Source organism: Cynara cardunculus, unplaced genomic scaffold, assembly GCF_001531365.2.
Source record: "Cynara cardunculus var. scolymus isolate 2C unplaced genomic scaffold, CcrdV1 Un_Scaffold_2194, whole genome shotgun sequence".
NCBI lineage: Eukaryota > Viridiplantae > Streptophyta > Magnoliopsida > Asterales > Asteraceae > Cynara > Cynara cardunculus.
This window is the reverse complement of record NW_020201010.1, coordinates 6,441-18,613: the sequence shown is the minus strand read 5'-3', so window position 1 is coordinate 18,613 and position 12,173 is coordinate 6,441. Positions and strand designations below refer to the sequence as shown.

General features: G+C 37.2%; 1 protein-coding gene across 4 annotated transcripts; it reads right to left on the bottom strand.

Moving 5' to 3' along the window:
• Positions 1-161: 161 nt before the first annotated feature.
• On the bottom strand, positions 162-11,881 carry LOC112502936. 4 transcript variants are annotated; one of them, XM_025106959.1, is made up of 13 exons: positions 11,718-11,881; positions 9,857-10,259; positions 9,626-9,762; positions 7,966-8,079; positions 7,782-7,865; positions 4,089-4,259; positions 3,304-3,445; positions 3,131-3,183; positions 2,447-2,605; positions 2,134-2,371; positions 1,879-1,965; positions 1,379-1,718; positions 162-1,300 (listed from the first exon to the last, which is right to left on the bottom strand). In XM_025106959.1, exons 2-13 carry the CDS (start codon positions 10,166-10,168, stop codon positions 438-440), a joined length of 2,700 nt encoding a protein of 899 aa, XP_024962727.1. In that variant the 5' UTR covers positions 10,169-10,259; positions 11,718-11,881; the 3' UTR covers positions 162-437. The 4 variants fall into 4 exon arrangements, with proteins under 4 accessions (XP_024962727.1, XP_024962725.1, XP_024962726.1 ...); XM_025106957.1 differs by having other exon boundaries at positions 162-1,718; XM_025106958.1 differs by lacking the exon at positions 3,131-3,183 and having other exon boundaries at positions 162-1,718; positions 2,447-2,610.
• Between the last annotated feature and the right edge of the window lie 292 nt (positions 11,882-12,173).

The window sequence follows — 12,173 nt, the reverse complement described above, 5'->3', positions numbered from 1 at the left end:
GTTTGTTATAATATCTAAATACCGATAACAATGATGGATGATGACGATGATTCTGCTGCTTATTGTCAAATTTATTATTGTTTAAAATTGCAAGAGAGAAATTAATATAATAATTAAGATGGATATTTACCAACCATAAATAATAAAAAGGAATGTTTTAAGCTAACAAACGTTCTTCTCTTTTTCTATTTCTCAAATAGATTGCTATTGCTTTCCATTCATCCCTCATTTTCAACATCAGATTCACTCAGAATGGCAAGTAGACAGACCTTCACCAAAATTTTAAAAACAACAAATAGAAGACCAGAACCATTCCCACCCTTATTAATCCTGCAAAAGTTTAATCATAATCAGATATACTACTCTTACTATATGTCCTTTCCATCTATAACACTATTGGTCTATATTTCCAACACCTGACCTCCCCTCCTACAACATCATCCTAACCCCTTATCATTCCATGATTTCCCCCCACCCTCCTGCAATGTCCGTGGCACATTTATCCATCCCAAACTGCTGCCTCCTCTTGCCCTTGCCCCACCAGATTGACCTCCGTTGCCACTCATGTAGTTAACACCATCACTTGCTCCACGCCCCATCCCAACATAGTTCCCAGGCTGAATAAACTCACCTGTAGTTGAACCAAAATGGACACCTGAACGCAGCCCATTACACTGAGATAAAATGCTAAATAAGCTCTCATCTGCTACCTGACTACCGTTCCCTGTCTCCTGGTTTGGCACTACACCACCTGATGACCACCCATCACACACCACCTCATCATCAGAAAACCAATTTTGACTTGGGAGCTCTCCACTGCTGTTTAACCGGTGCTGGGATGGCGCTAACATTGGCATGTTAACACCACCATTCCCAGGCCAATCCTGAACATGATTGAGGGGCAACAAGTGTTCTTGCCTCGGAATCAAGAAACGGCCCCCTCCATCTGAAAATATGTTTTCTTGAATGTTCTGATGCATAGAGACATCACCCAGCCTTTTCTGCTTCGGATCCAACGGCAATGATGAGCACAAGTTCCTGGGAAATTGACCACTGCCCAGCATTGCCTCACTGCCTGCTGGATGAAAACCTAGCCTAGAGAGCTTCTGTTCATGAAGATAAGAGCTCCCTGGATCCTTGAAAAGTGAATGCAGTAGCAATTCGTTACGGTCTTGATTAGCATATGGATAAAAAAAAGAATCACCACCATCAGATCGTCTCTGCAGAAAACTTCTAAGAGTATCCTTTTGCTGCATCTCAGATTCTAGGACAATCGCCTGGCTTGATGGGTCTCGCCTAACTTGGGGATGCCCAAGTGACAATGCATTAATAGAAGCATATCCATGGCTTACAGATGAAGGTTGATGATAGTACATACTTGGTAGGCTAACTGCTGGCCATATTTCACTGGCAGCAGCAGAGGGAAGAGGAAATTGTTCACCAACAGGAGCATCTCCATGGTTCATATTTTCAGTATATTCACCTAGATTAGAAGGGAAAGCATCTGATTCTGGGAAAACATCATTATTGGCGTTGATGGCCATGGCGCAGAAGTTTTCGCCACCATCTTGTATAACAATCTGTGGCAGATGCCGATTGTGAGCAGAGTCTTGACTAGATTCATCTGTATGTTCAATCTGCATTGCTGTTTCATGATTTGTTGCATTAAGATCTGCCACCGACTGGAATATGGGATCAGCATTTTGTTCCTCATTATCCTGGACATCACAATGTAAACCCAGAATTTAACAAACAATAACTTTAGGCCTACCTGGGAGAAACAACCAGGAAAGGTATTTCAGTATATAAACACAAGTTGGATAGTTCTTAGATATCCCAAATGACTCGCATAAAAAAAAAAAAAGCGACTCTGCAAACCTCAGGTGGGATTGAAAGTTCATCTTTTTCTCCATCAGCCTGTCGTTCATGATGCAGATTACTAAGCAATTGCTCTTTCTCTTCAACCTGAGCACCAATTATGAACTCAAATAAGTTTTAAACAAAGGCACTAAAAGACAGGAATTACATGTTACAGAAAAGATGGCTTGAGAATTTTGCTTATTCCAAGATGTTTATGAAGATCCCCAGTAACCGATAAAGCAAAAACACAGACAAGAAAGAGATCATGTTGACCTTCGTTGCATTCACAATCCCATCATCTGAAGTTGCATTGCAAGTGCCATGAAGTATCAAGATACGACTTTCTTCATTCTCTTCATCTTGATTGTACAGATTCAAAACCGACTGACCATTCGACTTCCATTTATCTTCCATTTCTTTCCTCAAAGACTTTGTCAATTGCCACTTGGCAGCTCGCCAATGTTTCCAATTCTCAAAGCCTGCAGAGAGATCTTTCTTTGCCAAATGCAACCTGGAGAAAAACAGTGAATCTTGTAAGATCAAATACGCATATAAGAAACCTTTGTCTGTAAGGCAAGGCACAAACCAGTGCTCCCGCAGCTTCTGTCTCTCCTCTTCCTCAAACATTTCATATGGTTGAACACAGAAACTATCAAGATTCCCCAGTACATTATTAAGAGACCTCGGCTGAATGCTGGTGTTAGAGTGTTTCATACTGCTTTTAACTCGCTGATGCTGCTCCTTGCTGACCTGACAAAAGCAATGCCAGACTATCAGGAAAAAAGAAAGAATCAGAAGTTTCGAAAATCAGATTTGGGACCTTTATGATACTATGGTTCCCACACATAATCAGAGCTTGTATTCCAATTAAATGTGCAAGCCCAGTACTAAGCCTGCTTGGCCATGTGCACAGAGGGAGAAAAGTCTAGTTATACCCTAAAAAATATTTGTACTCCAGCAAGGAATCAAAACATAAAGAAGTATTGAATCATGGTGCACTTTAGACTTCATTTTATTAGGGCTACGTAATTGCTTTAGATTGGTTAAGAGAATATTCATTACATTCCCAAACCAGAGTTATGTGAACTGTGGCAGTATTTCTGTGTCTGAAATCTAAAGTTAAAGTGATATTGTTGTGGGCTTTGTTCCAGAAACTGCATTGGTATAGGTACCCCCTTTTTACTTAATGTATCCTGGCTTCTTCTGCATCTAAATAAATCACATATTTTGGACCCTAAAAGTGACACTTCTGATAAAAGTTTGAGCATACCAGTTCTTATGCAATGGATGGGGTACAAAGAAGCGAAGCTCCCGAAAGTGAAACTAGAAAATCAATGAGAATGTCTGTTTCTTGTAACGAAATCAATGTGCTAAGAAGAAAAAGAACAGAAAATCCATTATGGCACCCAAAAATTTTCATATGATTCAAAATAAGATGAACACCTTGATGTATGACATATACTTGGCACCATCACCACACTCTACATTAAGCCTGTGTAATCTATCTCCTTTTCTACGTCTTGCTACCGATCTCCATCCACCTGATGAGTCGTAACATTTGTTCTCCAAATCCATTCTGGATACCCTGACAAGAAAGCATAAAATATATTTCAAGTTGGACCAGGTAACGGTACCATGCCCACAAACAAGGGAAGTTATGAATTTTCAAAATAAAACACAGAGACAGTACTTCAGAGAATACCAACTGTGATGTATGATGTTATATAAATAGATATATCACGAGGTACAAGAAAGCTGATAGTTTGAGAGGGGAATCCCAAAAAGAGTTTCAATTCAGTCCACTCCACATTACATTTCCATAACTGCAATGAATTCAAAACTGAAAGAGACGATATCCACATCTAATATGGATAATATGTTAAGATCTTCCATCATGTAATATCACAAGCCTGAGTATCAAGATAAATATGCTGCTAATGAAACTTTTAGCAAGGGCAGCAAAAAGGATGCACGATCATATAGTATTAGCATCCTCAAGCCTTGATGACCAAACAAATTGTACTTCGGACTATAGAAGGAAAAAAAATACACATTTCATATATTGACCAATGTCAAAAAGAAAAAAACTACAAAAGTTAAACAATAGAAAGCATGCAAGTTTATTAAGGATTGACTTAATTCTAACATAGCACATAAGCTTAAGTAACTGGTCCCACCAAACAGAACAGCTAAACCAGAAGTCCAACTTTAAGCAAGTGCTGCATTACCTCATTATACTTTCTCCGTTCATCATTGTTAAATCTGGGCTCTCACTACTACATGATTTATCATCAGCATCCCAGGAAAAAGAATCAGATGTTGCACCCCGACTGTCTTCAGGACCATATAGTATGTCATTTTCATGTGAGCAGCCACTTTTGTGAAAATCCTTTCTAGGCCTGTTCAAGACATGAAGCATATATCCATCAATAAACAAAATAAAATAAACAGAGAAATGATCCTATGAAAATATTGCTGTAACTCATAACACAAGTTTGCTTCAACTCTTTGTTTGTCTAAAAAGTTCAGAAATCTTTTCCGATTATAAAAGGTATCATTTAACTCATTTGCATCAGATAGATTTCACTGTAGGACACAAATGAAAAGGTCCAGTAGATTTAACAAGCAAGGCGTAAACTGTAAACCATGTCAATCACTTGTGTGGTTGCATATCTTTCCATTTCTGGTAGTTTTCAAGTGAATGCAATATCAAGAATGGCATGCTACTGATACGTCTCAGCCCAACCCACATTGGGGTCGGATATATCAGCGTCGCAAAAGAGAGGCAGGAAACAAGTAGAGGGGGGTTGTTTGCAATTTCCTTATTCTTAATTAGTTGATTAGGAATTAATTAGTTGATTAGGAAAGTTATTAACTAGTTTCTTAGGATAAGTATGTTTTCCTATTTTGGAGGATTAGGGTACGGCTTATTTAAGGGACCAGCCACCCYATTGTTTGCATTCATGCTAGTATTTTGATTCTTGTCGTAGACATTGGAGATTACTGGGCCTCGAATTCCAGGGTTTATTTTAATAAGCATCCGATTAGTGGTACTTTTGGCCGCTAATCTTGATTTTGCCAATTGACTCGTATCAGCTACATGGCTGAAAAAATGTTTGGAACTCAAAAGAACCGACACCAGGGAAGTCCCATCCATGGGTGCAGACCAATTCCAGTGCAGGAGTGTGATGCCTAAAACAAAAGACCAATTTCCCAAGACCCAACACAAGTCAACACACTTGGTATGTCCGATTGCAGCAGAATGATGGAAAGTTCCTGAGACCCGGCAAAGGTGGTGCACAGCATTAGATCAGGCTCAGCATTTTGTTGGCCATGCAGCACTTTGAAGTTTCTTCATTTGATGAGGTTGATCTGATTTTGCTTCACACTCGACTCAGACATACCAAAAACCTTAAAACGCTAATATTATGATATTCTTTCACCAGAAGTCACCCCCACATCCCCAGATTAATCCCACTTTCTCCTACTCCAGATTTTAAGCCTAAACACTTGATACGTTGCATCCATTGATCATTCAGTTGTCTATTTTTCAGTTCTTTTATGCACGACATAACGAAGACACCGAGTATGAGTAGTAAAGCTTCTAGCCACTTCAGGAGTAAATGAAATCAAGGCCGTGATAATTTATTTATTCAGCTTTCACTTCCTGTCATTAGCTTTTCTCTAAATATACCTTTGTAATCATACATTTGAGGTTTGTAAATAGGTTCGGTCTAATCTTGCAGATAATAGTCTCGCTTTTAATCTTGCAGACTGCCTTTCATTGTGTTAGTTTAAGAGATTTATCACAGTGCTAACTTCTCGTTCTGAGCACATCATCTTAGTCCTCAGGTGTTACGACAGGAGCTGTGAGGTTGCATAGGATGTATCGAGGGTAGAGTTCACGTCTTTTTCAAGTGTATGTTAGTAGTTGTACTCAAACCTTTTGATTACAAAATCAGGAGGAGAAATTGATATTCAGCAGCAAAGCTTTGGGGGAGTTGGAGGTTATCCATTATCCATTAAATTCCAAAATCATTGTGTTTCCTACCCTTAAGTTTCCAGCACCTTACTTTATGTGTTCTTATGTGAAGTAAGAAGTTATTAAATCATTAACTATTTCCTTCCACTCAGACCTTGAGCATCCATAAGCTCCCTGTGGAGACAAATCTAATTGCCCTTTGCTAGGTCAAACTTGATTCAAAATTGTATCTTTAGTATACTTCAAAATTTACATCAAAGCACATCTTTTATCTATATAAGAATAATTAATGCACAGTAAGTTGATACAGCTGTCCTCTTTTTAAGCATTCTATCAAACCCACCAGTGAATTATGACTTGATTAATATTAACAGAACTTATGTTGCTTTACATGTCATTTTTAACATAATCCTATGAACATGCATCACATATAGAAGAACTATAATTATGGATAAAAACCCATAGCGATGGAGAAACACTCTTGAATTGAAGTGTGTTAGACCAAGATCATGACAAATGATAAGAAATACAGTTTTAGTGGTGTTGGTATAGATGAAAAGACATATTGATTTGAGCATGGGAGACAACATACAACAGGAGCCTAAAAAAGATTACATATCGAACAACAATACAGAGATTGATGTTTGTGTGATTTATAGGATAAGAGCATGAGGAATAAGGTGGCAGCAAGAAAATTTATGTCACCAAATAATATCACTAAAGTTTGAAGTCAACTTTATATAGGAAAACATCAAAATTCAAAGGATGGTTTTCATGTTCCAGAGCTTGATTGTCCGCTCCTTTTTAGATTCGAATGCATTCAATTTTTAGACTAGGCAAATAAGTTTGAATACAATGATCTTGTTATTTTACTTCCAATGCCCATACACCATAAAGCAAAGTACCTTTCCTGGTGAGGCTAATATCATTGCAGGCATACAACATTCTATATTTCCCCATATTCTGTTACAGAAAATTTAGCGATTATTAGAACCCAGATTCAGGCTGTTGCAAAAATGAGCATTCTATTTATTCGAAGGTTTAGCGATGACTTCAAGGACATTGCAAGAAAAACAGTTCCGATTGCTGGTTCAAACAAACCAAATGCATGTTTCCTATCAGAGAGGTAAATCCACTTTGACTGTTTCATAATTGCAAGTACGGAATCAAAATTTTGTTGCCGTTAAACACCCTACCTACATAGCTTCTTGGTATAAACCTCAACGGCTCAGCTTACTCAAGTGAGCAGTAGAAAATCATCCTTCTAGTCCTCGGTTAAGAACTTAAGACTATATCAACTATGTAGTAGAAGCTATGTTGCTAGAAAAGCTTTCCTTCTAGTCTTAACAACGGAAAGAAAGGCTCAATTGAGTTGATTAGAGCTTCAGGGTTTAAAAAATGTGGCTGTAAGATGTTAATAGTCTCTTCAATTCTTTACAGCTTATATTCTCTCTGCATGGTGCATATTCATAGTAGCAAATAGGCTGCAGATAAAGCAGCAGCTATTTGCATTGTCATCATGGCGAGAAACAAAACTACATCCTACTCGATTTACCAAATGTCAGCAAAAGAGACCTATCATATGATAGGCATGCAATGTTGTATGAACATGTGCAGTCAATTTGGCAATTGTGCAACCCTACTACCAAGTGGTGTAAGGTTTAATGGTCAACAATATAAGAAAGGAAATATTTAAAATAACAGATTAAGTACTTCCAGCAGGAGAATAAGAAAAGAAGAAACAAGAGTGAGAAAAAGGGTTGGACTATCGCAAGTCGTTAAACCAAAAACCTGGCCATCGCCAACCAAGAGGGGTAAATGCTTCTTGCTTTCTAACCATGTGTTCCCAAGAAGGGAATAACAATAAGAAGAAGAAGAAGAAGAAAAAAAAGAAGAATCTTCCAAAATGAATTCAGAAGTTGTAAAAAGGACAATTGACCTCAGTATCTTTTGCATAAAATCATTTTCTGAATTCACACAGCTTGCCCATCTTTCCTTCCACAACTGCAGACTGCCAATCATTCTGCCAAATGGCATAAGAAATTACTACCAAGAAAATAAAAGCATGAAAGTGGTAAGATAAGAAAAATATATTGAAAGAGACAGGACAGAAGATGACATACTTAGAATGGTACTTGTGTAATTCTGAATAATATGCTATTTTGTTAGCTTTGTTACACTGTTCTTGACGGAGAATGGCATCAGGATGACAATCACCTGAACAAATCGAAGCACCCCTACACAGCAATATCACAGATAACTTAACCAACTGTAAATTCACGGTCAAAAATTAAAGCCATTACAGCTTCCTTATCATAGCTAAGAAAAACAGAAAATACGTTTTCTGTATCATGAATCCCACTATTAAGAGTTTGCATAGTCTAACAAAATCCTATAGAAAAGTAAAAAGGAGTTAATTACATAGGCCATTCCATGACTATTGCTTGATGCAAACTTCACCCTAATATTTAAAGACTGGGTCCCACAAACGAGTCTGATCAACCAAATTGGTTTCATCCATTTATTTTCTATTTTCTCCATTAACTTAATCATGTGCCTCGCACATTACTAATAATGAAGGGTATAACTGTCATTTCCCAAGTATCAATTAGAAGTCTAAAAAATCCGACTCCAGTGGCTCTCCACCCTCTACTTTCAGTTGGACCTCCTCTTACCATAACCATTGCCATCACCGTCACCATCAGCCCTACCCGACTAGATTCCACGAGCACTAGTCAACCCAACACACACACACACACACACACACTTTTCACCCAATTTCAAATTGAAAATTATTTTATTTAAGGTTACGAAGTCAAGAAATATTATTATCACTGACTGCGAAGTTGAGCAGAAAATATGAGAATAGCATAAATACAGAGCTGGGCCATTTTCAAGCAGGCTCAATAACTCCTCCAGAAATTTGCTCATTTTACAACAACTTTATATAATTTTGAGTCGTGAAGACAAAGGAACTTCACCCCAACTATTCAATGTAAAATCTAAAAATTAAACTCAAAATTGCTAATCAAAATCACCAACCAAAATTGTCAGTTAGAATGTGAAATAAAAAATGACATCATTTAAAACTTAATTTTCTAATTTTCCTGCAATAATGTTTTGAAGCTTTACAACCAAATTTGTGTTGAAAGTTATTACCTAACAGTGACCTTTCCTCCCATCCTAGTTAGAGAAACAAAGGGCAATCATACATACACACAAACACGTTCACATGTAAGATGCAGCCGGACAAAAGTCCAAAACCAAGAAGCCATGACCCCATCCACCAAAGTTAATGGCAACCTCTCAATCAAAAAGAAAAATGTTACTGACAACCCACATTTGAGTCAGCGGATGCTACAGCGACTAAGATTAATAGAGATGAGACTTGATGGACACATACAACAGAGGAGGCCGAGGGTTGCTAGGTAGGAAAAGAACTAATATTTCATGTGATGTGGTTCATGTGAACAATGGAGATGGAGATGAAGATGGAGACTGATTGAAAGGTTTTAGCTTAAAAGAAAACAGAAAACAATTGAAAACTGAAGTACTTTGTTGGACTAATTTACCCCTCATTTCAAGGACATTGCAGGTCACATGGCTAAAGTAATGGGAAAAAAAAAACATGAAAACAAATGCATAGAGAGGTCAACTTAAAAAATAATACTCGTTTAAGAGACTCCCAACATCAGAAAATTGGTATAACAGACAATATCTGCAAAATGAGCGACAATCCAAGGAGATTCTTATAATTTGCTCTAGTTGAGTGATTGAATTTACCATTTTGAGAATGGATTTCCAAAGTACAAATTATTCCCAGCTAACAATTCGTGAACAACTTCACGCGGCTCAGCCCCTTCAGGAAGCAACTGGGTCAGAAACTCTCTTTCTTGTACAGACAAATGAGTTTGCCAAACCTATAGCAAGCTCCAAAAGATAAACAAAACATCCAGACAAAAGAGAACTCTGCAGCTAAAGAAACTAAATCATCCCTCGCGAGGTTAATCTTACCTCATAAGATAGCAAACCCATCAAGTTATCTAGTTCAAATAATTCAGGAGGAGCTGCAAAGACATCACCCAGGACATTCTGGCAATGCAAAACAAGAGGAAGAAACGGAGCCAACTCTCTGCGTGCAATACTTATCTGCTCCTTCTTAGGAACAACATGCTCCTTCTTGTCATCCCACTGGAGAGAAATACTTGACCTCGGGTTTAAATCATAATGAGAAAACTTCTTCTTTTTCACTTTCTGCAGCTCCCAAGAAGTATGACGGATAATATTGGTTACTTTAGGACGCTTATTCAGCTGATCTGCCGCCATTCAAATATACAATCCTGAACAGAAGAGTGCACGCTGATGGATAGGTGTTGTATCAATCTCCACCCACATATACATATTTTCCATGAGCACACTGACATACAAAAAATACAATTCATTTAAATAATTTGTCACCGCTGACTCCTTGTCACAACATAATTAAATTGCAAAACACTCAGATCATCTATGAGCTTTTGAAACCTCATGGAATTCATAATGGAGAGAAACAAAAACGTATTGAACAAGAAAATCTTGGAGAAACTATAAAATCTATTGGTGAAGAAAATCATGGACTGACCAAATATATTATTGACTTGCAGCTAGGTAACTAGATGAAGAAAAAATGAAGGTTCTAAGCACAAAATATTTGCAATCCCTTGCACCAATTAACAATTTTTAAATAATTATGATGTGTGCTGTTTAGTTGCTGTTATTGTTTTCTCCAGTGCACTGTAACATGAGCAATCTTGCTTTGACCAGCTTTTGGTTTGATATTTATGGACCATCCGCCACAAGCTGGAGGTGCATTGAGATTGCACACTGTGATCTTTCTTCAAGGCAAAGCAATAAATGTCTAGATTTGATTGTTTTCCAAAGCAGGGATTTTTATCCATTGCCTTTACCCATTCATCGTCTGTAAGTGCTAAGAATAAGTTGGATTGATCTAACATTAATGGAATAGAGTAATGAGTAGTTTGGGACAAAGATATAACGCATTAATATACATGTAAGTTAGATCTTGGTGTGAAGTTGAAGTACAAGATACAAATACCACCGAGTTGTAGTAGTCAACTAAGCCTGTGAGCTTCTTCAATATCAGCACAAGAATAAGATGATATATAGACACAATACAAATTTGGCTTGATGCCAATCTGACTAGCACAAGGTGTTGTCATGTACACTTTTAGCTTTATAAGCACAAGCCTATGATGATCTTCCTTGTGAAGATAGGATGCAAGTTCGATTTGATGCGAGTCTCCCACTAGAAACAATGGTGATAAGTTTAGCCGTTTGGGAGGTCGAGAGAAAAACTTGGCAGAAAACAATGGTGATAAGAGCCCCAATTTTGACAAGATGAGTTTTGTGTGTTGAAGAAAATAAAGAATCCTCAAAACATATAGCAATTAAAATCAGTCCGGCAAGTACAAGCTGATTTTGTTGACGAAAGGGAAATATAGAAGAGCATGCGCACTTGATATTGATATGATAAAAGCAACTAGAAACTAAGATCTTCCAGGTATATATAATATAGGTGCATAGCTTTACGGCCTTGGTCGTTTCCACATCTGCATGACATGTGAATAAATGTGTAAAGGAATATTCATAAATTAAGTGGTAGAGCAAGTATCTGTCACTGTTTAGCATAGCAGAAAAGAGTTGATGCAATAAAAAGATAGGGGTGAGATGATAAGGATAAGAGAAACAAGTAACCCTAGAAAGAAAGAGATAGATGAAGAATAAAAAAAACTGCGAGAAGCAAGGAGGGTAATAACCATACATAGGATAGCGTGTAATTGACAATTCGTAGCAAGAGTGGTATATGTTTGTTTACCTAAGATTCCAAAGCCTGAAACTTGAAACCCATTGCGGAATAGAAGTAGAAAAGAAAAGGGCAATCCCTGAAATAATAAACCCTAAAAATGGAGGAAACAGATTGATGGATAACAGAGGGTAAATGGTAGGTGGTGGCAACGAGAATAGATTGTATATATATATATATATATATATATATATATATATATATATATATATATATATATATATATTTGTTTGATTTTAGGACTTAAAACACAAATACATAAGTAATAAAAGATAAGATGAAGAAGAAAGAAGAAGACGATGAGTATTTCGTATTATCCGCTGCGTTTTATGCAAAGGAGCGACACATGTATGACCAGTGAATGTAGTAGACAAGAGACATCCATCAACGACCTCAAAAAAAAGTAATTACTCGTTTTTCATTTTATTTTCTGTAAATTTATATCTATACTATATTATAAAGCATTTG

Bases quoted from the DNA above. Each gene is read 5' to 3' on its own strand.
- LOC112502936 (XM_025106957.1), bottom strand. From the start codon at position 10,168: ATGGCGGCAGATCAGCTGAATAAGCGTCCTAAAGTAACCAATATTATC. The intron at 9,763-9,856 runs GTAAGATTAACC...AGCTTGCTATAG, and splicing joins TGGGTTTGCTATCTTATGAG to GTTTGGCAAACTCATTTGTC. The intron at 2,372-2,446 runs GTTTGTGCCTTG...GTTTTTCTCCAG, and splicing joins CAGAAGCTGCGGGAGCACTG to GTTGCATTTGGCAAAGAAAG.